We start from the raw sequence: 23,973 nt of genomic DNA, 5'->3' as shown, positions 1-23,973 counted from the left end.
AATCTTCCCTGCAACCCTTTATTCAGTTGATAGCAGTAGATTGTCCTCGTGGCATCATCCATTACTTAGTAGAAGTGTTAAGCAATTTTTATTTTATTTGTAGTTAGTGATAGCGCCTGCAATGATGATTGAACCTTCAACCTCCATAAGACTGTCAGAACTAATTGCTACTCAACACCTTTATCCATTGCACACAAGTCCATGTGACTGAAAGATCGAGAATAATCTACCCTTTTGAATTAAAGTTCCCGGGTTAAATATAAAGATTCCCTGTTGTTTTGTTTTTTCACTTCTACAGAAAAGTTGTTAAATTCTTACGAGAAAAAAACCATCGACTTTTCTTTCTTTGATCTGTTCATCTGCTCTCGACTGTGGTAGTTGTTTTGGGAGGCGCACCTCAGATTTAACGTCTTCAAGAGTCTTGTAGTTGCAGAAAAATGCCTTGAATCGTCGATTTTGCTCTTTTTTGAAAGAACGAAGCCATGCACCTGGCAAACATAAAAATAAAACTTTAAATCAAACAAATGAATGGTGTCACAATGTGAAAGGAGGTCAAGCTTTACATCGATATTTAAAGATGAAAATAAAAGGCAGGACATTCAATAATTAGACAAAATGCATTACAACTTGCGATTAAATATTACAGTTAAAACAGCGGTTCTTATTGAATGACCTAAAATAAACAACATTATATACGAGTAGAATCGTTTTTGTGCAAACACTTCAAATGAGAGATTATCATTCTCTGCACCACATATGAGGGTTTGTCTAATGAACCACTTGCTAATCACACTGAATGTCAGTCGTTAGTGTGTCTATTATCAAATAAATAAGCATGTATCATTGGTAAACGAGTTCATCATTTGACAACTTGTCTGCTGTTGGTAATTAAATTCAACTTTGGTATATCTGTATACTGCTGCTATGCTGATCAAGTTTACAACAGGTTCTGTAAAGCTGTGTGATTCCAGTAATTACTCTGCACAAATTGTTGTGAACCTCTTGAATCCCATAGCGGTATACATTCCATTTTGGATTATTTGATAACCGACAGGTCCCTTATGATAGAAGTCATGATCAGTCTGTGCTAAAGTAGTTGAAGGCAGTGCTGGATGCATCATGACCACTGATATTTGGATGATAATCCCTCATTTGAAGTGTTGAGGGTTATAATCCGTTATTTGAAGTATGGAGGCCGATGATCCAGCATTTAAGTGTAGAGGATGATAATTCCCTCATTTGAAGTGTGGAGGACGATAATCCATTTGAAGTGCAGAGGGTTATAATCCCTCAGTTGAAGTGTGGAGGGTGATACTCCCTCATGTTCATTGCAGTCAACTAGAGTTTATGCAATGTTTACGACTTCCTGTGTTCGAATACTCTAGATTGTCTCATGTTTGTGTCATAATTGAGCGTTTATTAGTTATTATTTCTTTCTAGTTGCAATTGTTTGTTGGCCTAGAGCTTTGCAAATAGTATCAAAGATGGCTTCTTGGCTGGGTTCAAAGTCTCTGACCAGAGGAATTACCATCTTATAATTTTAATTGCGTAAGCATGAAACACTGGTGTCTTTAGGTGTAAATGCACTTAGTATGTTAGGCTGTGTAAGGTGTTAACTTTGGTCAAAATTGCCTGTTCCTTTATTCATTGGATTATTTGGATTATTGATTATCAATACTTATCAAAAACATTGGATACAAAACCTATCTTAGAACACTGCCAGGCAATTCGTGTGAAATTTCATAAAAATCGGCCATAGGGTATGGACACAGATGCGGATACAAGTTCCTTTTATATAAAAGTAGAGATTTAAAAATTGACTGAAAAAATTTTCATGTAAAAATTATTTGTTTTACAATTTTAAACAAGTAAAAAAAAATATAAAATAGAATTTTCAATTTTCTCCGGATTTATTGGTCATCTTCGTTAGTAAGGCTAGATAGAAACAGGTTAGTCGCTAAGAGTTTCTGTGTAACGACGTTAATAATTATAGAGGCCTGTTGAAAGAGAAAAGTGTTCAGTAGATACATGTGTTGAAGTTGGTAGTAGGATCGTGTGTCCATGAGGGCAAAATATTAGAGAGTCCTGTGGTAAAAAGATAGTATGTGTTCGTGCTGCATGTGAAGATGGACATGTGGCTTGTTCGTATTCCGTCATAGTCGAACCCCCGAATCCGTAGGCAGGGTGTTGACTTGTTGAGTCTCAAGAGAGAAGTTGGAGGCGACAGGTCCATTTCACGTAAAGTTGTCCGTCCAAGATTTGGGAAGAGAGAGAGAGAGAGAGAGAGAGAGAGAGAGAGAGAGAGAGCGTGTTGCTGGTTTAACTTATTCACGTGACTGAGAGCTGGCCTCTGATTGGCCATGCCAGGAAGGAAGCGTATTTCAAAATCCCCAGCCTCGAGAATTCGCTCCTGCTTGTGTTTGTTGCAAATCTGTCTGCTACACGTTTTATCGGCTTTTAATGCAAAAAACAACAAAACAACAAAAACAACAAAAACGGAAGTAATCCTAAGTCACGATTGAAACTAAAACATTGCTTTTACTTATCGAGTAAAAGTTATGTATCAGTTTTAAAAAAATACATGATATCTATTAAAAAAATATCTCCAAAATATTCCGAAATTCTGACTGAAAATTTTATTATTAAAAGAATATTTATTATTAAGACTGAAATAAATTCTCATTAAATTTTTTTTACAGACAAAAAACTAGATTTACAACTTTCTATTTTAACGATGTTATTAATTAAAGTCATGAAATTACTTTTAAAGATTTAATTAAATACATTTTTTAAATTTAAATTAAATTACTCTATTGAAAAATAAAAATAACTGCAAAATATTAAACATATTCAAAATACTCGAGATAAAATTGTTCATTTCGAACTGCATAGAGACAGAAAGTTATGCGTCACGTGATTCACTAGCCTTTTTCTCTCGGTAGCCACAGTCTGGCCGATGTTATCTGTAGCAGGTCGTGAATGAGAGAGAGAGAGAGAGAGAGAGAGAGAGAGAGAGAGAGATAGTTTGTGCATCCCTTTTTATAAGCTGATCAGGACGACTCCTGTGCTGTATTACATTAAGTATAGTGAGTGCATATAAAACAGGTATGAACGAGAGGATCAAACTGTGTACGTTATAAACTCGTTTATGTAATGTTCGTTGTGTGTGTTTACATTTCTAACGCATATAATAAACAAATATAGATACCTTCAACAATAGTCCAACAAACGGGACAAATATCATCATCGTCTGTTTGCTCAGACAAGGGAAAGACATAACTATTTGGTCGGAACCGTCGCTGTATTGTTCCAGCCGCTTCTGAAAATGTAAGGCATTTTCTACCTCGACAACTCAAATAACCAAATTGTTTTTCCACGTTTAAATTTATTGTCATTCCTTTTTCAACGATTACATATTACTGTCTTCCCAGCTGAATGCTTCCATAACTGAACGATTTTCAACCAGTTGAGAACTTTTCTCTCCCGTCTACTCGCTCCATCTCGTTCGCTTAAGATTCCCCGACTAACTCTTTATCTTGCCTGTATATATTCAAACTAATCATTTGTGCTTACGTCATTCGACTACGCAAAGATCTAACAGGTGACTTATCAGTCACGTTTTCTTTGGCCCAATTTTATTATTTTATATCTACGTTTAAAAACCTATTTTATTTATGTCCCCTACATTCTTTTCTATAAAAGCATATTTGTTTTTATATATCTAAATTCCTTCTTGTTATTGTTTATAGAATTTAATTAAGTTAAACTCCTTAAACGTCATTTAACCATATTTATCCTTGGATTGCATGTTTCTCTTTAAAACAAATCTAATTCAATCTACACAATAATAATAATCTTCTGGCTCAAATGATTCGGCAATACAACGTGTGTGCTAATCTGCAACAGAGGGGTCAGTTCCGTATATAAATTTATCTACATACATATAAAATTGATATTAAAAGCCTACATTTCTATTTAGAAATTATTAAAACGAAATTCTTAACATAATTAGTCATGCATATGCGAACAACTAGATGAAGGTATGATGATACGACGCAATTTTCGACCTCTATAATAACAATAAAAACTTGTAAAATAAAATTGATTCGTCGTAATTATTTGAAAGATTATAAAAAAATTTCATATTTTTTTTATAATCTCCGTCAGTGGCCTAGCAACTGCTTTTTGCCACCCGGGGCGGATGTAAGATTTGCACCCCCCCCCTCGCTAGCATTTGATAATCTGCTAACGTTCAAAATTCCAAAAGGCCTTCAAAATATTTATTTTCATGAAACTACAATGAAGGGTCTAATTTGGAACTTTCACCTTATTACAGTACTCATATATATATATATATATATATATATATATATATATATATAGTGGTCAAAGAAAATCAAAGATTTTTCAAAGCAAAAACGTATTATTCAAATTATTGAAAAAACATTAAATTAATTGGCCACGTAAACAAGTAAATACAGACTGGATACACAAACAAAGGAAACGAAAGATTTTTCAAAACAAAAATGTATTATACAAATTATTGAAAAAAAATGTTAAATTAAATTAATTGGTGACACAAACAAATATAATAAATTTAAATGAAAACATTTAAACACCTTAAAATGTTCTGAAATGATAAAACTATTTTTATTTACTTTTTGTTACTGTTGTTGTTAACTCGTCTATTGAGGTGTCCACTATCTTTTCTCTTTTCTGAAGAAGGCAATCTCTCAACGCCGTCAACCTGACAAAACTTTGTTGAAGATCCAGTCGTTTTGTTTGAAGATACTTCTGAGCATCATTAATTTCTGGGAAAATAGTTTTCAAAAAGCTCAAAAATAAAAGAAACGGAAACAAGAGTATCGAGTTGAGAAGATGCATCTGATCTCGTGGTTGCATTTCCTCCTCCTTCCGTGAGCTGTTCCAGGATAATGACTTTCAATAATTTTTTATCACATCATTTACAGCGTCTACTCGATTACTCCATCTAGTTCCCACAGCCCGCTTGATACTTAGACCGGTCAACTGAATCAAAACGTCCCAGCGATGCAGAAGAGAACGAGAATAACCGGCCCAATGTGCCAAAATTTGTAACAGAGTGAACCGCTACAGAAGCTGCATATACACAAGCCAGATTTAGTGAATGGTTTGTGCATGGCACAAATAGAGTTTGTTAATTGATTTCGGAGATGTGTTTCTGCACACACAATTAATGGCCTGCCATAACAATGGCATTGTCAAATGCCTGGCTAATACAGTCACCAATGTGAATCCCATCGGTCTCCACTTCTCTCAAAATCTGTTCAGAAATTTCCTCCGCGATGATGAAGCGGAGAAACGACTCCTTCATCTTCACTTTATTTTCGTCAATTTTTACGTAGCACAAAACCTTACTCATCTGGTCCTTGTGAGATACATCAGAAGTGTTAACAAAGATTATGCAAAAATACTTGCTCTACTTTGTCAATTACCTTTCTTTCAGCAATTCGAATCTCTAGCTCCTTCCTGTTGAGGAACGCCTGAGCATGAGCTGTTCTAGCTTCGTGTTCATATACTTTTGGATTTAATTTCCACCAATTCATAAAACCCACATTAGCAGAAAAACTCGACAGTCCAGTTGAAAAGTATGCAGCAGAAGCAAAATAAGGCTTCTCTGGAAGGAGAATACCCCATCCATGTTCGCAAACGTTTCTCAAAATTCCGCAAAACCCGATAGAACCAGTTTTTTGTTAGCTTTCTAACATCACCTTTTGTTTTCGTTTCTGGTCGCGCTACTTCCTTGAATTCATAATCAATGTCCTGCACTGCTGTACAGCAGTAAATCCCTACCGCACAAGCATAGCGCGAATTTCATGGTTAATCGCAACGACCATAGACCAACATCTGTAAAATCGGTTGTGGTGTATGTTTCGTGCCAACTAGTGATTGCCTTTCCAATTCTTCAACTTCAAGCACACAATCATCATTGACAGTCTTTGATGTATCTTCCAATGTAAGAGTATCAACGTTAGCAATATCGACTTTATCTTCAGTCTCAGCATGATTTTCATCTTTTGTTTCCGCCATTTCAGCCGTAGAAGTCTTTTCGGTGAATTTCAACAGCGCACCTTTATTCTTTTTCGCATCGTCTCCTTTTGTGTTTTGCTTTTCACAGAATACTTCTTCATTCTTTTCATTATGGTACCTTCTTTGAAAATACACACAAATATTCTGAAATTTTTTTAAAAATACTATTTTAAAAACTAGCATAAGCACCTTCTTATGTTGTTCCGTACTAGTACCACAAAATATACCCCTTCCCCCCCAAAATAAATCAGTTTTCTCGGATACCTATCCCTAAATATATATATATACATACAAAGAGAGAGAGAGAGAGAGAGAGAGAGAGAAAGAGAGAGAGAGAGACCCCCCCCCAAAAAAAAAAAAAAACTTAAGGAGAACGAGTCTTTCATTTTATTTTCTATTTTAAATGTTATATATTTGTTTTTGACCACTTTTCCATTTTGTTGAGTATTTTATTTTCTATTTTTGCACGATTCGGTCTTCAAAAATGTGCGTGAAAATAAATGTGAAAACGAGGTACCTCGTCCCTTCTTCAAGAAGAAGGAGAGACGGGTGCATTTTTCGCCATCTTGAATTCTTACGACTCGTAAAAAGCTAATATTTGAGATGAAATAAAGAACGGTTAAAACTACTTTAAAGCACCAATAAATGATTCAGGTCGGTTGCAAACTTTTCTATCCAATGGTAACATTTATTTGTAGTATATTTTTTTTACCACTTTTTCGAATCTGTGTCTTGTAAAACAAACCTAAAAAAAGTAATTAAAATAATAATTAAATACTTAAGAAAAATACAAGGAATGGAAAATCTTGACTAAAGCCGTATGTAAGATGGCGACAGCGAACAGATGTAAAAAAAATGGAACGGAACGCAAATTTCAGCGAAACGAAATTAGGAGTCGACTGTACAGCCTAGCAAGAGAACCCCCCCCCCCCGAAAAGAAAAACAACAATAACAACTCGACTGATAATAAAAACAACTAATAATAGGCATTATAACAGAATAGAGAACTCTTCAATAAATCGAGTTCCCTTGTATAAAATATGACCTTCACCTTCACTGAGGTGAACGATTTATATGACCTTCACCGAGGTGCGCGACTTGACACACAAAAATAAACCGCCTCTTAATCACCTGCTAACGCACGCGTCACTGTAACGTCCAATGACAACAACAACAACAACAATCTTCTCACTCGACCTGCCTTTATACCACTATCTCAATCCCTTCTCTTGCGCATGCGCCTGTAGATTCCTGACAACCTCGAGACTTCCGCTTATAAAAACCCAAGTTTTGTTGTCATGCATGCCTATACAAGGCACAAACATGAGGGCGTTTATTGTGTTGGTAAGTACTACATTATGTACTGCAAGAATAGCATTGCAGAGTACTCGATATCCGACGAGGCCCGTAATGAATACGAGAAGGAACTTGAGGCATGGATCCAGGATGGATGGCTGATCCCCTACCCCAACAAGCTGGGACCACCCAAGGGTCTGATTCCCTTAATGGCGGTAGTCCAGCATAACAAATCAAAAGTTCGTCCGGTGCTGGACTATCGTGAACTAAATAGATACATTGAGACGTACACTGCTGATGCTGATGTGTGCGCCAGCAAGCTGAGAGAATGGCGCCAGAAGGGCTCCAATGTGTTTATAGTAGACTTACGGAAGGCTTATTTGCAGGTGCGAGTGGATGAGACATTGTGGCTCCGGGGTCAGAGATACTGCCTTACTCGGCTTGGCTTTGGGCTGAATGTGGCACCGCAAATCATAAAGACCATCGTAAATGCAGTGTTGTCCCAGGAAAAGACCACTGAGGACGCAACATCGGCCTATATTGATGATGTGTACGTCAATGAAGACGTACAATCTGCGTCGCACGTCAGAGAAAAGTTAGCTCAATTCGGGTTGGAGTGCAAGGATCCCGAACGTTTGAGGGATGGAGCATAGGTATTAGGATTGGACGTTTGCGGGAAAGACGGTACCTTACGATGGAGGCGTGGCAGTGAGATTCCAACCATCCCTGATGTTATTACGCGGCGGACTATTTTTTCCTTGTGTGGGAAACTTATTGGTCATTTACCAGCGTGTGGCTGGCTCCGAGCAGCTGTGGGCGTCATCAAACGCAGGGCAAGTTTAGTAACTACAGGTTGGGATGATGTATCTGATGATGCTCTTCTAACTCTGATGACGACAGAAACCCTAGAGAGAGTTAACAAGGAGGATCCTGCCCGTGGAGAATGGTGTGTCGATGGGGACACTGTGAATGTGTGGGTTGACGCTAGTTCTTTGGCATTGGGAGTGTTATTGGAGCAACGTGGAAATGTAATTGAAGACGCATGCTGGCTGCGACCCGTGAATGATGCTCAACACATCAACCTGGCGGAACTGGATGCTGTTGTGAAGGGTTTAAATCTGGCACTGCAATGGCAGTCGAAGAAGTTACACTTGTACATGGATTCTCTCTGCGTCTACCACTGGGTGTCCGACACTCTCTCGGGACGAACAAGAGTCCGTACTAAGGCAGCCAATCCGGCGGAGGCTAAACACCCTGAAGAGTGTGGTATCAGAATATGACCTGTCGGTGAGTGTAACGCTCGTGGCATCACACTGTAATCGTGCAGACCAACTAACCCGTGTGCCTCACAAATGGTATGAAGCTGTAAAGACAGGCGTGGAGTTCACTGCTCGATCTTGAGCAGTTGGCGCGATTAGCTCATGCCAAATACAAAGAATTCATGTGCAGAGTGGACATCCAGGTATCAAAAGAACTTTGTATTTTGCAAGGCGTCTGGACCCGGCAGTGACAAGAGCGGATGTCAGGCAGATCATCAAGCACTGTGAGGCATGCCAGTCTATCGATCCTGCTCCTGAGCAATGGCAGAAGGGGCGATTGGAAGTTGAGCATGTGTGGCAACGATTAGCGATGGATGTTACCCATTACAGTGGTAAGCCCTTTCTAACCCTTATCGACTGTGGACCCACTCGTTTTGCGGTGTGGTGGCAAATGACCAGGCAGGACTCAGCGAATGTTGTCCGCCAACTGTCATCTATCTTTTCTGAGCGAGGTGCGCCAGAAGAGATATTGACGGACAACGATGCTGCTTTTTGTAGCCACCAAGTTTGGCAGTTGTTGAATGAGTGGGGTATCCGACTACGACTGCGATGTGCTCATGTGCCATCAGGGAATGGCATTGCTGAGAGGAGCCATCGCAGCATCAAGAGAATTGCTGCCAGAAAGCAATGCACCATTATGGAGGCCACGTATTGGTATAACATCACACCAAAGGATGGGAAGACACTAACAACAGCACCGGCCAATGCCATACACAAATACTGTGTTAGGATAAAGGGCATTGACACTGTCCAACCAATCGACGAGGAGAGTCATAACAAATACAAGGTAGGGGATCCAGTTTGGGTTAGACCCCCTGGAAACCGGTGCACCACCAAGTTCAAGCAAGGACGAATATCTGGAGTGGTCAGCCAGCAGTCGGTCCTTGTTGATGGAACCCCACGCCATGTGTGCGATCTTCGCCCAGCTAGTGAAGTACATCCCACAACTACAGAGAGTGATGAATCATCGGATGATGAGCTGCTAATGAGTGAGGTCACCGAGTAAGAGAGTGGTAGTTGTAGTTCATCTGATCAGGCAGGATCAGAACCAGAACCACACCCAGAACCAGAACCAGAACCTGAATCCGAGAGTGTAAATACCACCCTTTGCAGAAGCCAACGAACTAAAAGGCCACCCCCGGAGTGCACCCTATGTGATCATCAGATCAGGGGGGAGTGTAGTATTTACCAACACAACAAACGCCCTCGTGTTTGTGCCTTGTATAGGCATGCGCGACAACAAAACTTGGGTTTTTATAAGCGGAAGTCTCGAGGTTGTCAGGAATCTACAGGCGCATGCGCAAGAGAAAGGATTGAGATAGTGGTATAAAGGCAGGTCGAGTGAGAAGGTTGTTGTTGTTGTTGTTGTTGTTGTTGTCATTGGACGTTACAGTGACGCGTGCATTAGCAGGTGATTAAGAGGCGGTTTATTTTTGTGTGTCAAGTCGCGCACCTCGGTGAAAGTCATATAAATCGTTCACCTCGGTGAAGGTGAAGGTCATACATAAAGCATAAAAACTCCGGGACTATCAGAGCAAAGTTCTTCATCTTCCACAGCGACACCACAATACTGGGTCTAAGACCAAGCATCCGACTTGGTCTAGTAACCATCAACTGTAGCATAACCAAGGTGCACACAATGAAACAAATAAAAAATGTACAGGACTTCACTAAAGAATACCCAGACAGATTCCAAGGCACAGGAAAGTTCTCAGGCGTCCAAAAGATATATCTTGTTGAAGACGCAATACCTGTAGTAAAACTGCCAAGAAAATTTCCAGTGCAGCTTAGAGACGAACTAAAAGAAGAATTAGACAATATGGAATGCATGAATGTCATAAAAAAAGTGACAGAACCCACGGAATGGGTCAATGCTATCGCACGCAGCAGAAAGAAAAATGGAAAACTATGAATTTGCCTGGACTCCAAACCATTAAATAAATGCATAAAAAGGACACATCATAAAACCCCAACGTTGGAAGAAATTTCACACAGACTAGCATGTGCGAAACATTTCTCGAAACTGGATGCAAAACATGGGTGCTGGGCAATACAACTAGAAGAGGAATCAAGCCTGCTCACCTGTTTCAACACTTCGTTTGGGAGGTACAGATATTTGAGATGTCTGTTTGGCCTAAAGAAGTCACAAGACATTTTCCAACAGAAAATGGACTAAATAATAGAAACATGTGAGGGAGCCATTGGTATATCTGATGATATATGTGTATATGGTAGAACAATACAAGAACATGATCAAAATTTGATAGAAACAATGGACACAGCCAGAAAATACGGCCTAGTCTTCAACAAAAAGAAATGCGCCATCAGACAAAAACAAATAAAATTTTATGGTCTCATCTGAATGAGAATGGCTCTCACCCAGACCTCGACAAATGTGAATCAAATCAAAGCGCCAATCAACAGAGAGGAACTTCAGCAACTCTTACGTATGATACAATACCTACGTATGATACAATACCTACGTATGATACAATACCTAAGTCCCTTTATTGTATCATACGTATGATACAATACCTACGTCCCTTTATTGTATCATACGTATGATACAATACCTAAGTCCCTTTATTGTATCATACATATGATACAATACCTAAGTCCCTTTATTGTATCATACGTATGATACAATACCTAAGTCCCTTTATTGTATCATACGTATGATACAATACCTAAGTCCCTTTATTGTATCATACGTATGATACAATACCTAAGTCCCTTTATTGTATCATACGTATGATACAATACCTAAGTCCCTTTATTGTATCATACGTATGATACAATACCTACGTCCCTTTATTGTATCATACGTATGATACAATACCTAAGTCCCTTTATTGTATCATACGTATGATACAATACCTAAGTCCCTTTATTGTATCATACGTATGATACAATACCTAAGTCCCTTTATTGTATCATATGTATGATACAATACCTACGTCCCTTTATTGTATCAACCGCATGATACAATACCTAAGTCCCTTTATTGTATCATACGTATGATACAATACCTAAGTCCCTTTATTGTATCATACGTATGATACAATACCTACGTATGATACAATACCTACGTCTGATACAATACCTACGTATGATACAATACCTAAGTCCCTTTATATCGGATCTCAGCACCAAAACAACGCCACTGAGGTCACTACTCAAAAAGGATGCAGAGTATCACTGGAATGAGACACACGATAAGGCTTCCCGAATGTTAAAAGACAATATCCATGAAAATCTTTCTCTAGCATACTTCAATCCCAATGAAGAAACAACTATCTAAGTAGACTCAAGCATGCTAGGACTAATTAGTAATTATTAGGACTAATTAGTAATTATTAGGACTAATTAGTAACTATTAGGACTAATTAGTAATTATTAGGACTAATTAGTAATTATTAGGACTTATTAGTAATTATTAGGACTTATTAGTAACTATTAGGACTAATTAGTAATTATTAGGACTTATTAGTAATTATTAGGACTAATTAGAAATTATTAGGACTAATTAGTAACTATTAGGACTAATTAGTAATTATTAGGACTAATTAGTAATTATTAGGACTTAGTAGTAATTATTAGGACTTATTAGTAACTATTAGGACTAATTAGTAATTATTAGGACTAATTAGTAATTATTAGGACTAATTAGTAATTATTAGGACTAATTAGTAACTATTAGGACTAATTAGTAATAATTAGGACTAATTAGTAATTATTAGGACTAATTAGTAATTATTAGGACTAATTAGTAACTATTAGGACTAATTAGTAATTATTAGGACTAATTAGTAATTATTAGGACTAATTAGTAATTAGTAGGACTAATTAGTAATTATTAGGACTAATTAGTAACTATTAGGACTAATTAGTAATTATTAGGACTAATTAGTAACTATTAGGACTAATTAGTAATTATTAGGACTAATTAGTAATTATTAGGACTAATTAGTAACTATTAGGACTAATTAGTAACTATTAGGACTAATTAGTAATTATTAGGACTAATTAGTAATTATTAGGACTAATTAGTAATTAGTAGGACTAATTAGTAATTATTAGGACTAATTAGTAACTATTAGGACTAATTAGTAATTATTAGGACTAATTAGTAACTATTAGGACTAATTAGTAATTATTAGGACTAATTAGTAATTATTAGGACTAATTAGTAACTATTAGGACTAATTAGTAACTATTAGGACTAATTAGTAATTATTAGGACTAATTAGTAATTATTAGGACTAATTAGTAACTATTAGGACTAATTAGTAATTATTAGGACTAATTAGTAATTAGTAGGACTAATTAGTAATTATTAGGACTAATTAGTAACTATTAGGACTAATTAGTAACTATTTGGACTAATTAGTAATTATTAGGACTAATTAGTAATTATTAGGACTAATTAATAATTATTAGGACTAATTAGTAACTATTAGGACTAATTAGTAATTATTAGGACTAATTAGTAATTATTAGGACTAATTAGTAATTATTAGGACTAATTAGTAACTATTAGGACTAATTAGTAACTATTAGGACTAATTAGTAATTATTAGGACTAATTAGTAACTATTAGGACTAATTAGTAACTATTAGGACTAATTAGTAACTATTAGGGCTAATTAGTAATCATTAGGACTAATTAGTAACTATTAGGACTAATTAGTAATTATTAGGACTAATTAGTAATTATTAGGACTAATTAGTAACTATTAGGACTAATTAGTAATTATTAGGACTAATTAGTAATTATTAGGACTAATTAGTAACTATTAGGACTAATTAGTATAATTATTAGGACTAATTAGTAATTATTAGGACTAATTAGTAATTATTAGGACTAATTAGTAACTATTAGGACTAATTAGTAATTATTAGGACTAATTAGTAATTATTAGGACTAATTAGTAATTATTAGGACTAATTAGTAACTATTAGGACTAATTAGTAACTATTAGGACTAATTAGTAATTATTAGGACTAATTAGTAACACTAATTAACAACAAAGTTGTTGCCTTTGCGAGTAAAAGACTATCCAATACAGGATCGTGTTACGTGAACATAGAACAAGAATTACTAGCAGTAGTTTTCGGATGTGAGAGATTTCACACACATATATATATATATATATATATATATATATGGGGAAAAAATAATATTGAAAACAGACCACAAACCATTGGAAAATATCCAGAACAAGAATATATCGCAGGCACCCCCATGGCTTCAATGAATGTTATTAAGATTAGAGCCATATGATGCACAAATTATATATAACCCAGGAAAAGAAATGTGCATTCCAGACTACTTGTCAAGAGTCCAACCAACTTCAGGCAAAGAAATTGAACTTGACCTAACTATACACACTGTAAACATAACAGCCCAGAAACAAACTGAATTACAAAATGCAACTGAAGAAGATGAAGAGCTCGGAACACTTAAACTGGTGATATTACATGGATGGCCAGATGACGTAAAAAACACTCCTAAAATAATTAGAAGCTACTGCTCATTAAAAGAATGCCTATCGGTCCAAGATGGTATGGTCACAAAGGGACAGTCCTTAGTCATACCCAAAAGTATGCAACACACAGTACTACAGAGAATCCACGATACACACTAGAACATCGAAAAATGTCAACTGAAGGCAAAAAACAGTGTATTCTGGAGAAAAATATATAAGGACATAAAAGCACTAGTAAGGACATGCGAGATCTGCAGAGAACATCAAAGGGAAAATCCAAAAGAAACAATGATCATAAAGGAACATGCAACGCAATCGTTCCAGTTCATCGCAGCAGACGTTTTTGAATTCAGTGGTCAACAATTCCTATTGATCGCCGATCAATATAGCAAAATGCCATTTGTCAAAACGCTGAAAAGCATAGCACCAGTTGCATTGAATACTTTTTTTTTTTTTTTTTTTTTTACAAAGGCATCACCACATTATCAAGGCCCAGAGGCCACTCAAGGATAAGGGTTAAAGAGTGTACAGTAGAAATTGGTCAATATAGTAATCATTAGTAATGAAAATTTGGTAAATTTAATAACTTATATGGAACGGCTCATCAAGAACTTATTTACTTTAGACTTGAACACAACCATATTGTAGTCAGCCGGAAAGCAGGAAAACGGAAGACAATTCCACAGGCGTGCAGTTCTAAGAAAGAAGCTTTGTTCATGGAATCTACGTTTAGGTTTAGCCACAGATAAAGAGTGGGGGAAATTATTGATAGTGTTTACAGCTAGACGAGTGTTTCTTGTGAAAGTTTGGCGAGGGGGGACCAAAGATTGAAGCTCAGTTGAACACTTTCCATGAAAATAACGATACATCAGAGACAAACTCGCAACATCTCTTCTGTGAGATAGAGGTTGCAAGGAGGAGAAAAGGACATCTCCTACGAGGCTACGAAGTCTATTTTGAACTCTATCAAGGCAGGACAAGTCCTTTCTAGCAGCTCCTGCCCAGATGTGGCAACAGTATTCCATCCTTGGACGTACCTGGCTCTTATATAGGTAGAGAATAGCATCAGCAGTGAGATATCTACTGGATCGATAGAAAGATCCCACCATTTTTCCAGCGGCCTTGGCAACAGATTTGATATACGTGTTCCATTTAAGATCAGGAGTAATGGTCAAGCCCAGAAGCTTGTCAAAACTTGAGGCCTCCTGAAGACGAGAGCCATTCATTTCAATTGATGACAAATGTGGATTAGAATGTTGATGATGTAAAGAGAGAAGCTTGGTTTTAGATGCATCAAAAGTAACCAGCCACTCCTTTCCCCATTGTACTACGTGCTCAAGATCAGAGGAGAGAGAATTGGAGAGAACTTGGTCGTTTACTGTCTTAGATGTGGTACCATAAATGGTAGTGTCGTCAGCATAAATGTCTACAAATGATGTAAGGATATGATTTGGAAGATCATTAATGTAGATCAGGAAAAGAGTTGGGCCCAGGATGGATCCCTGAGGGACACTGGCATTAATACTGAGAGCTTCTGATTTTTGCCCCTCAACTACTACTCTTATGAACCTATCAGAAAGAAATGATTTAATAATTGAGAAGACTTTTCCAGCTATACCATAGCTAGCGATCTTATGAAGTAAACCTTTATGCCATACCCTATCAAAGGCTTTAGATATGTCAAGAGCAATTGCTCTAGAAAGATTGCCACCGTCGAGAGATTTGCTAATCCTATGCGATATAACTGTAATGACATCTGCTGTAGATCTAGCAGAACGGAAACCATATTGAGTGTCACTAAGAAGGTTATTTTTGTTGAGATGTTTGATTACTTCTGTATTTAACACAGATTCTAGCAACTTACTCATGACGCACAGGAGACTTATTGGCCTGTACTGAGAGGGGGATGAGCGATCGCCTGAATTCTTAAATACAGGGCATACTGATGAGGTTTTCCAGGGAGATGGGAAACTATTCTCCTTAAGACAACGTTTAAACAGTTTTGTAAGTATGGGCGCTAATTCAGGTTGAAGTTTTTTGAGTACTATAATTGGAATACCATCAGGGCCAGTTGCTTTACTCGAATCAAGGTTTTTGATTAGCTTCGCAACATCACGTACAGATATACGTATATCACATAGCGTGTTTTCTGATACAGGAGGAAATATTGGGGGTTGGCGGTCTTGGTCGCAAAGGGTAGAATTTGCTGCAAAGTTCTTGACAAAGAGTTTGGCTTTGTCTGATGCTGACGAGATTACCTCAGGTCCATTGATAATAGTTGGGATGGAGCACACGCTACTGTTCAGGATTCTGTTTGCTATTTGCCAAAACTGGTGGGAACCAAGCCGCTGCTCAGCTACTTTGGACTTAACAGATTGAGCATACAACTCTCTTGCGTTCCTTATTACTTTCTTACAATGGTTGCTGGCAGTCCTGAAAACGGCTTTAGTTTCCATACATCTATTACGTTTGAAGCAGTGGAAAAAGTGATTTCTGTGCGCAATGGCAGCAGCACATTCTGGAGAGAACCATGGCTGGCTGTTAGGTTTTTTCTGAAACTTTTTAGAGGGTATGAAATGGTCAATACCTACAATTAACCATTCAGTTAGGTCTAATACTATAGAGGACACATCCTTTTTAAACATGGAATGCAGAGGTAGATCAGATATAAATGTACGGAAGCTATCCCAGTCAGCCTTAGTGTATCGATATACTGTACGATGAAGAGGTACATCTGGGGACTTATTACATTTCATTTTTATCTTAATTGATACAACAGAGTGGTCGGAAGATCCAAGAGGCGACAGAACAGAAACTGAACATAGTTCAGGGCAAGTTGTGAGAAAAAGGTCTAGTAGGCTCGCATACTGGCCATCATAATCGGGCACACGGGTAGGTTCCTGAACAATCTGAGTGAGGTCATAGGCAATGGAGAAATCATGACAGAACCTCCCCTCATCATCGGTCTTGTTTGAGTGGGTCAACCATTCAACGTTGTGAACATTGAAGTCTCCACATACGTGAATGTTAGCTGAAGGATAAGTAGAAAGGACTTGGTCAATTTTCTCAGATATGCTTTGAAAGATAGTAACTCCACTGTTGTGGGGGCGATAGAGAGTAAATATAAATGCAGTAGTGTGAGCTAAAGCAACCCGGAAGCACATATAGGGTAAGTTAGGATCTTCCCTGGAGATGTCCCTCCCACATGGAAAGCTATCTTTAATATAGGCACATATTCCATGCCCATGGCGATCTTGGGGGTCAGATTTAGAAGTTAAGTTAGAGTATCCTGAAATTGCAAACTCATCTAGGGAAATAGCCTGTCCAATGCCAGTTTCACTTAAAAATAAAAGGTCTGGTTTAGTCTCCTGTAATTGGGTTTCAACCTCTGGAAGGTTAGAACGAAGACCCCTGATGTTGGAGAAGGAGACATGGTAGTAGGGGTCTACGTTGGAAGTTGGGGAACCGGGTTTAATCGTGTATTTTTTCTTGAAACTTGTCATGATGAAATTTTGGAATTTGTGGACTAGGTCGACAGATTTACTTAGAGCAGGACAGAGAGGGGAAATTAAGAGAGAAAAAGAAACGAAGAATTTTTTTTTATTTTTTATTTGTAGTTAATGATAAGGTAAAGCCGTAACAATTACCCACTAGTATGGCATCGAGAGGCCCCACCAGAAGCTACTGCATGGTCCAGAATCCATTCACCAAATGGCAATACAGCAGCCCCAGTACTTTGCACCTGCTGATAGGACAGCCTCCTTAGTGGTTAATCCAAGGTTCGGGTCCCTGACTATCAGGCGGATAACGTCAGCCCAGACAAAACGTTTACCTCCAGCACCCTTACTAGTGACATGGCTACAAGGATAGACATAGAAACAGAAAATTTCCGCCATCTCAGCCAACTGTTCGCAAAAATACTGCCAACCTAGAAAACAGCTTTTTCTTCTCCCTTTGTCCGAAAAATCACTCATTTAAAAAAAATGAGGACTGAGGGACAAATAAGAAGAAGCGAGAGTAACAGGAGCTGCCGATAACGCATCCACAATGCGTTTTCTACTCTCCATTAATAAAAAAAAAAAAAAAAAAAAAAAAAAAAAACTATTAAGTATTGTACTTAATAAAAGTCCAACGGACATGTTTAAGGGAAAGTATGGTGATAGATTCCCCTCACACGAACTAAAAATGAGTATAATTCGTAATTTTTGCTATCAACTCGGTGGATAAATAAACATATGTACGAGGAAAAAAAAAAAAAAAAAAAAAAAGGCTAGCATTTAATAAAACAGAAATACACAAATTAAATACTGAAATAAAATGGAGTTGTTAATATTTTAAATCTAAAATAAAAAGCATGATTGAAATCACTTATCTCAACAAAAACAATTCCGTCTCCAAATTGCAAACTGTGTTGAAAGAACTTCAGTTAGTAGCGTTCAAAACATTTTTTTTTTAAATTAGCCGTTAATAGAAAATCGTGATTTTATTCTGAACTTAAGCTAGTAACGTTTTAAGAAGCTTACGATATAAAAGAAAAGGCTGATGGGGGGGGGGTCTTCCGAAAGTAAGTTGGTGCCGTTATAAGTAATTTCGAGATAAGATGGAAGCCGGTATTGGACTAGAAAAAAAGCTAGCATTTAATAAAACAGAAATACACAAATTAAATACTGAAATAAAATGGAGTTGTTAATATTTTAAATCTAAAATAAAAAGCATGATTGAAATCACTTATCTCAACAAAAACAATTCCGTCTCCAAATTGCAAACTGTGTTGAAAGAACTTCAGTTAGTAGCGTTCAAAACATTTTTTTTTTTAAATTAGCCGTTAATAGAAAATCGTGATTTTATTCTCAACTTAAGCTAGTAACGTTTTAAGAAGCTTACGATATAAAAGAAAAGGCTGATGGGGGGGGTCTTCCGAAAGTAAGTTGGTGCCGTTATAAGTAATTTCGAGATAAGATGGAAGCCGGTATTGGACTAGAAAAAAAGCTAGCATTTAATAAAACAGAAATACACAAATTAAATACTGAAATAAAATGGAGTTGTTAATATTTTAAATCTAAAATAAAAAGCATGATTGAAATCACTTATCTCAACAAAAACAATTCCGTCTCCAAATTGCAAACTGTGTTGAAAGAACTTCAGTTAGTAGCGTTCAAAACATTTTTTTTTTTAAATTAGCCGTTAATAGAAAATCGTGATTTTATTCTCAACTTAAGCTAGTAACGTTTTAAGAAGCTTACGATATAAAAGAAAAGGCTGATGGGGGGGGGTCTTCCGAAAGTAAGTTGGTGCCGTTATAAGTAATTTCGAGATAAGATGGAAGCCGGTATTGGACTAGAAAAAAAGCTAGCATTTAATAAAACAGAAATACACAAATTAAATACTGAAATAAAATGGAGTTGTTAATATTTTAAATCTAAAATAAAAAGCATGATTGAAATCACTTATCTCAACAAAAACAATTCCGTCTCCAAATTGCAAACTGTGTTGAAAGAACTTCAGTTAGTAGCGTTCAAAACATTTTTTTTTTTAAATTAGCCGTTAATAGAAAATCGTGATTTTATTCTGAACTTAAGCTAGTAACGTTTTAAGAAGCTTACGATATAAAAGAAAAGGCTGATGGGGGGGGGTCTTCCGAAAGTAAGTTGGTGCCGTTATAAGTAATTTCGAGATAAGATGGAAGCCGGTATTGGACTAGAAAAAAAGCTAGCATTTAATAAAACAGAAATACACAAATTAAATACTGAAATAAAATGGAGTTGTTAATATTTTAAATCTAAAATAAAAAGCATGATTGAAATCACTTATCTCAACAAAAACAATTCCGTCTCCAAATTGCAAACTGTGTTGAAAGAACTTCAGTTAGTAGCGTTCAAAACATTTTTTTTTTTAATTAGCCGTTAATAGAAAATCGTGATTTTATTCTGAACTTAAGCTAGTAACGTTTTAAGAAGCTTACGATATAAAAGAAAAGGCTGATGGGGGGGTCTTCCGAAAGTAAGTTGGTGCCGTTATAAGTAATTTCGAGATAAGATGGAAGCCGGTATTGGACTAGAAAAAAAGCTAGCATTTAATAAAACAGAAATACACAAATTAAATACTGAAATAAAATGGAGTTGTTAATATTTTAAATCTAAAATAAAAAGCATGATTGAAATCACTTATCTCAACAAAAACAATTCCGTCTCCAAATTGCAAACTGTGTTGAAAGAACTTCAGTTAGTAGCGTTCAAAACATTTTTTTTTTAAATTAGCCGTTAATAGAAAATCGTGATTTTATTCTGAACTTAAGCTAGTAACGTTTTAAGAAGCTTACGATATAAAAGAAAAGGCTGATGGGGGGGGGGTCTTCCGAAAGTAAGTTGGTGCCGTTATAAGTAATTTCGAGATAAGATGGAAGCCGGTATTGGACTAGAAAAAAAGCTAGCATTTAATAAAACAGAAATACACAAATTAAATACTGAAATAAAATGGAGTTGTTAATATTTTAAATCTAAAATAAAAAGCATGATTGAAATCACTTATCTCAACAAAAACAATTCCGTCTCCAAATTGCAAACTGTGTTGAAAGAACTTCAGTTAGTAGCGTTCAAAACATTTTTTTTTTTAAATTAGCCGTTAATAGAAAATCGTGATTTTATTCTCAACTTAAGCTAGTAACGTTTTAAGAAGCTTACGATATAAAAGAAAAGGCTGATGGGGGGGGGTCTTCCGAAAGTAAGTTGGTGCCGTTATAAGTAATTTCGAGATAAGATGGAAGCCGGTATTGGACTAGAAAAAAAGCTAGCATTTAATAAAACAGAAATACACAAATTAAATACTGAAATAAAATGGAGTTGTTAATATTTTAAATCTAAAATAAAAAGCATGATTGAAATCACTTATCTCAACAAAAACAATTCCGTCTCCAAATTGCAAACTGTGTTGAAAGAACTTCAGTTAGTAGCGTTCAAAACATTTTTTTTTTAAAATTAGCCGTTAATAGAAAATCGTGATTTTATTCTGAACTTAAGCTAGTAACGTTTTAAGAAGCTTACGATATAAAAGAAAAGGCTGATGGGGGGGGGTCTTCCGAAAGTAAGTTGGTGCCGTTATAAGTAATTTCGAGATAAGATGGAAGCCGGTATTGGACTAGAAAAAAAGCTAGCATTTAATAAAACAGAAATACACAAATTAAATACTGAAATAAAATGGAGTTGTTAATATTTTAAATCTAAAATAAAAAGCATGATTGAAATCACTTATCTCAACAAAAACAATTCCGTCTCCAAATTGCAAACTGTGTTGAAAGAACTTCAGTTAGTAGCGTTCAAAACATTTTTTTTTTTAAATTAGCCGTTAATAGAAAATCGTGATTTTATTCTGAACTTAAGCTAGTAACGTTTTAAGAAGCTTACGATATAAAAGAAAAGGCTGATGGGGGGGGGTCTTCCGAAAGTAAGTTGGTGCCGTTATAAGTAATTTCGAGATAAGATGGAAGCCGGTATTGGACTAGAAAAAAAGCTAGCATTTAATAAAACAGAAATACACAAATTAAATACTGAAATAAAATGGAGTTGTTAATATTTTAAATCTAAAATAAAAAGCATGATTGAAATCACTTATCTCAACAAAAACAATTCCGTCTCCAAATTGCAAACTGTGTTGAAAGAACTTCAGTTAGTAGCGTTCAAAACATTTTTTTTTTTAAATTAGCCGTTAATAGAAAATCGTGATTTAATTCTGAACTTAAGCTAGTAACGTTTTAAGAAGCTTACGATATAAAAGAAAAGGCTGATGGGGGGGGGGTCTTCCGAAAGTAAGTTGGTGCCGTTATAAGTAATTTCGAGATAAGATGGAAGCCGGTATTGGACTAGAAAAAAAGCTAGCATTTAATAAAACAGAAATACACAAATTAAATACTGAAATAAAATGGAGTTGTTAATATTTTAAATCTAAAATAAAAAGCATGATTGAAATCACTTATCTCAACAAAAACAATTCCGTCTCCAAATTGCAAACTGTGTTGAAAGAACTTCAGTTAGTAGCGTTCAAAACATTTTTTTTTTAAATTAGCCTTAATAGAAAATCGTGATTTTATTCTGAACTTAAGCTAGTAACGTTTTAAGAAGCTTACGATATAAAAGAAAAGGCTGATGGGGGGGGGGTCTTCCGAAAGTAAGTTGGTGCCGTTATAAGTAATTTCGAGATAAGATGGAAGCCGGTATTGGACTAGAAAAAAAGCTAGCATTTAATAAAACAGAAATACACAAATTAAATACTGAAATAAAATGGAGTTGTTAATATTTTAAATCTAAAATAAAAAGCATGATTGAAATCACTTATCTCAACAAAAACAATTCCGTCTCCAAATTGCAAACTGTGTTGAAAGAACTTCAGTTAGTAGCGTTCAAAACATTTTTTTTTTTAAATTAGCCGTTAATAGAAAATCGTGATTTTATTCTGAACTTAAGCTAGTAACGTTTTAAGAAGCTTACGATATAAAAGAAAAGGCTGATGGGGGGGGGGGTCTTCCGAAAGTAAGTTGGTGCCGTTATAAGTAATTTCGAGATAAGATGGAAGCCGGTATTGGACTAGAAAAAAAGCTAGCATTTAATAAAACAGAAATACACAAATTAAATACTGAAATAAAATGGAGTTGTTAATATTTTAAATCTAAAATAAAAAGCATGATTGAAATCACTTATCTCAACAAAAACAATTCCGTCTCCAAATTGCAAACTGTGTTGAAAGAACTTCAGTTAGTAGCGTTCAAAACATTTTTTTTTTTAAATTAGCCGTTAATAGAAAATCGTGATTTTATTCTGAACTTAAGCTAGTAACGTTTTAAGAAGCTTACGATATAAAAGAAAAGGCTGATGGGGGGGGGGGTCTTCCGAAAGTAAGTTGGTGCCGTTATAAGTAATTTCGAGATAAGATGGAAGCCGGTATTGGACTAGAAAAAAAGCTAGCATTTAATAAAACAGAAATACACAAACTAAATACTGAAATAAAATGGAGTTGTTAATATTTTAAATCTAAAATAAAAAGCATGATTGAAATCACTTATCTCAACAAAAACAATTCCGTCTCCAAATTGCAAACTGTGTTGAAAGAACTTCAGTTAGTAGCGTTCAAAACATTTTTTTTTTGAAATTAGCCGTTAATAGAAAATCGTGATTTAATTCTGAACTTAAGCTAGTAACGTTTTAAGAAGCTTACGATATAAAAGAAAAGGCTGATGGGGGGGGTCTTCCGAAAGTAAGTTGGTGCCGTTATAAGTAATTTCGAGATAAGATGGAAGCCGGTATTGGACTAGAAAAAAAGCTAGCATTTAATAAAACAGAAATACACAAATTAAATACTGAAATAAAATGGAGTTGTTAATATTTTAAATCTAAAATAAAAAGCATGATTGAAATCACTTATCTCAACAAAAACAATTCCGTCTCCAAATTGCAAACTGTGTTGAAAGAACTTCAGTTAGTAGCGTTCAAAACATTTTTTTTTTTAAATTAGCCGTTAATAGAAAATCGTGATTTAATTCTGAACTTAAGCTAGTAACGATTTAAGAAGCTTACGATATAAAAGAAAAGGCTGATGGGGGGGGGGTCTTCCGAAAGTAAGTTGGTGCCGTTATAAGTAATTTCGAGATAAGATGGAAGCCGGTATTGGACTAGAAAAAAAGCTAGCATTTAATAAAACAGAAATACACAAATTAAATACTGAAATAAAATGGAGTTGTTAATATTTTAAATCTAAAATAAAAAGCATGATTGAAATCACTTATCTCAACAAAAACAATTCCGTCTCCAAAT

General features: G+C 35.8%; 1 protein-coding gene across 6 annotated transcripts in view; it reads right to left on the bottom strand.

Annotated features, from left to right (window-relative positions):
• Positions 1–23,973, bottom strand: part of LOC145246769 (X-ray radiation resistance-associated protein 1-like) — a 334,894-nt gene that overhangs the window by 215,668 nt on the left and 95,253 nt on the right. For 4 of the 6 annotated variants that reach the window (XR_013863167.1, XM_080108552.1, XM_080108550.1 and 1 more), the window contains exon 2: positions 319–488. The exons of the other annotated variants lie outside the window; for them this stretch is intronic. Coding sequence is in view for 2 of the 4 variants with exons in the window: in XM_080108550.1 (XP_079964676.1) it covers positions 319–488 (170 nt within the window). In the remaining 2 variants the exon portion in view is untranslated. The remainder of the gene's footprint in view (positions 1–318; positions 489–23,973) is intronic. 6 annotated transcript variants of the gene reach the window in all.

This window comes from Euprymna scolopes, chromosome 24, assembly GCF_053919585.1.
Source record: "Euprymna scolopes isolate OS-2025 chromosome 24, ASM5391958v1, whole genome shotgun sequence".
Lineage (NCBI taxonomy): Eukaryota > Metazoa > Mollusca > Cephalopoda > Sepiida > Sepiolidae > Euprymna > Euprymna scolopes.
This window is presented reverse-complemented; position numbering and strand designations above follow the sequence as displayed.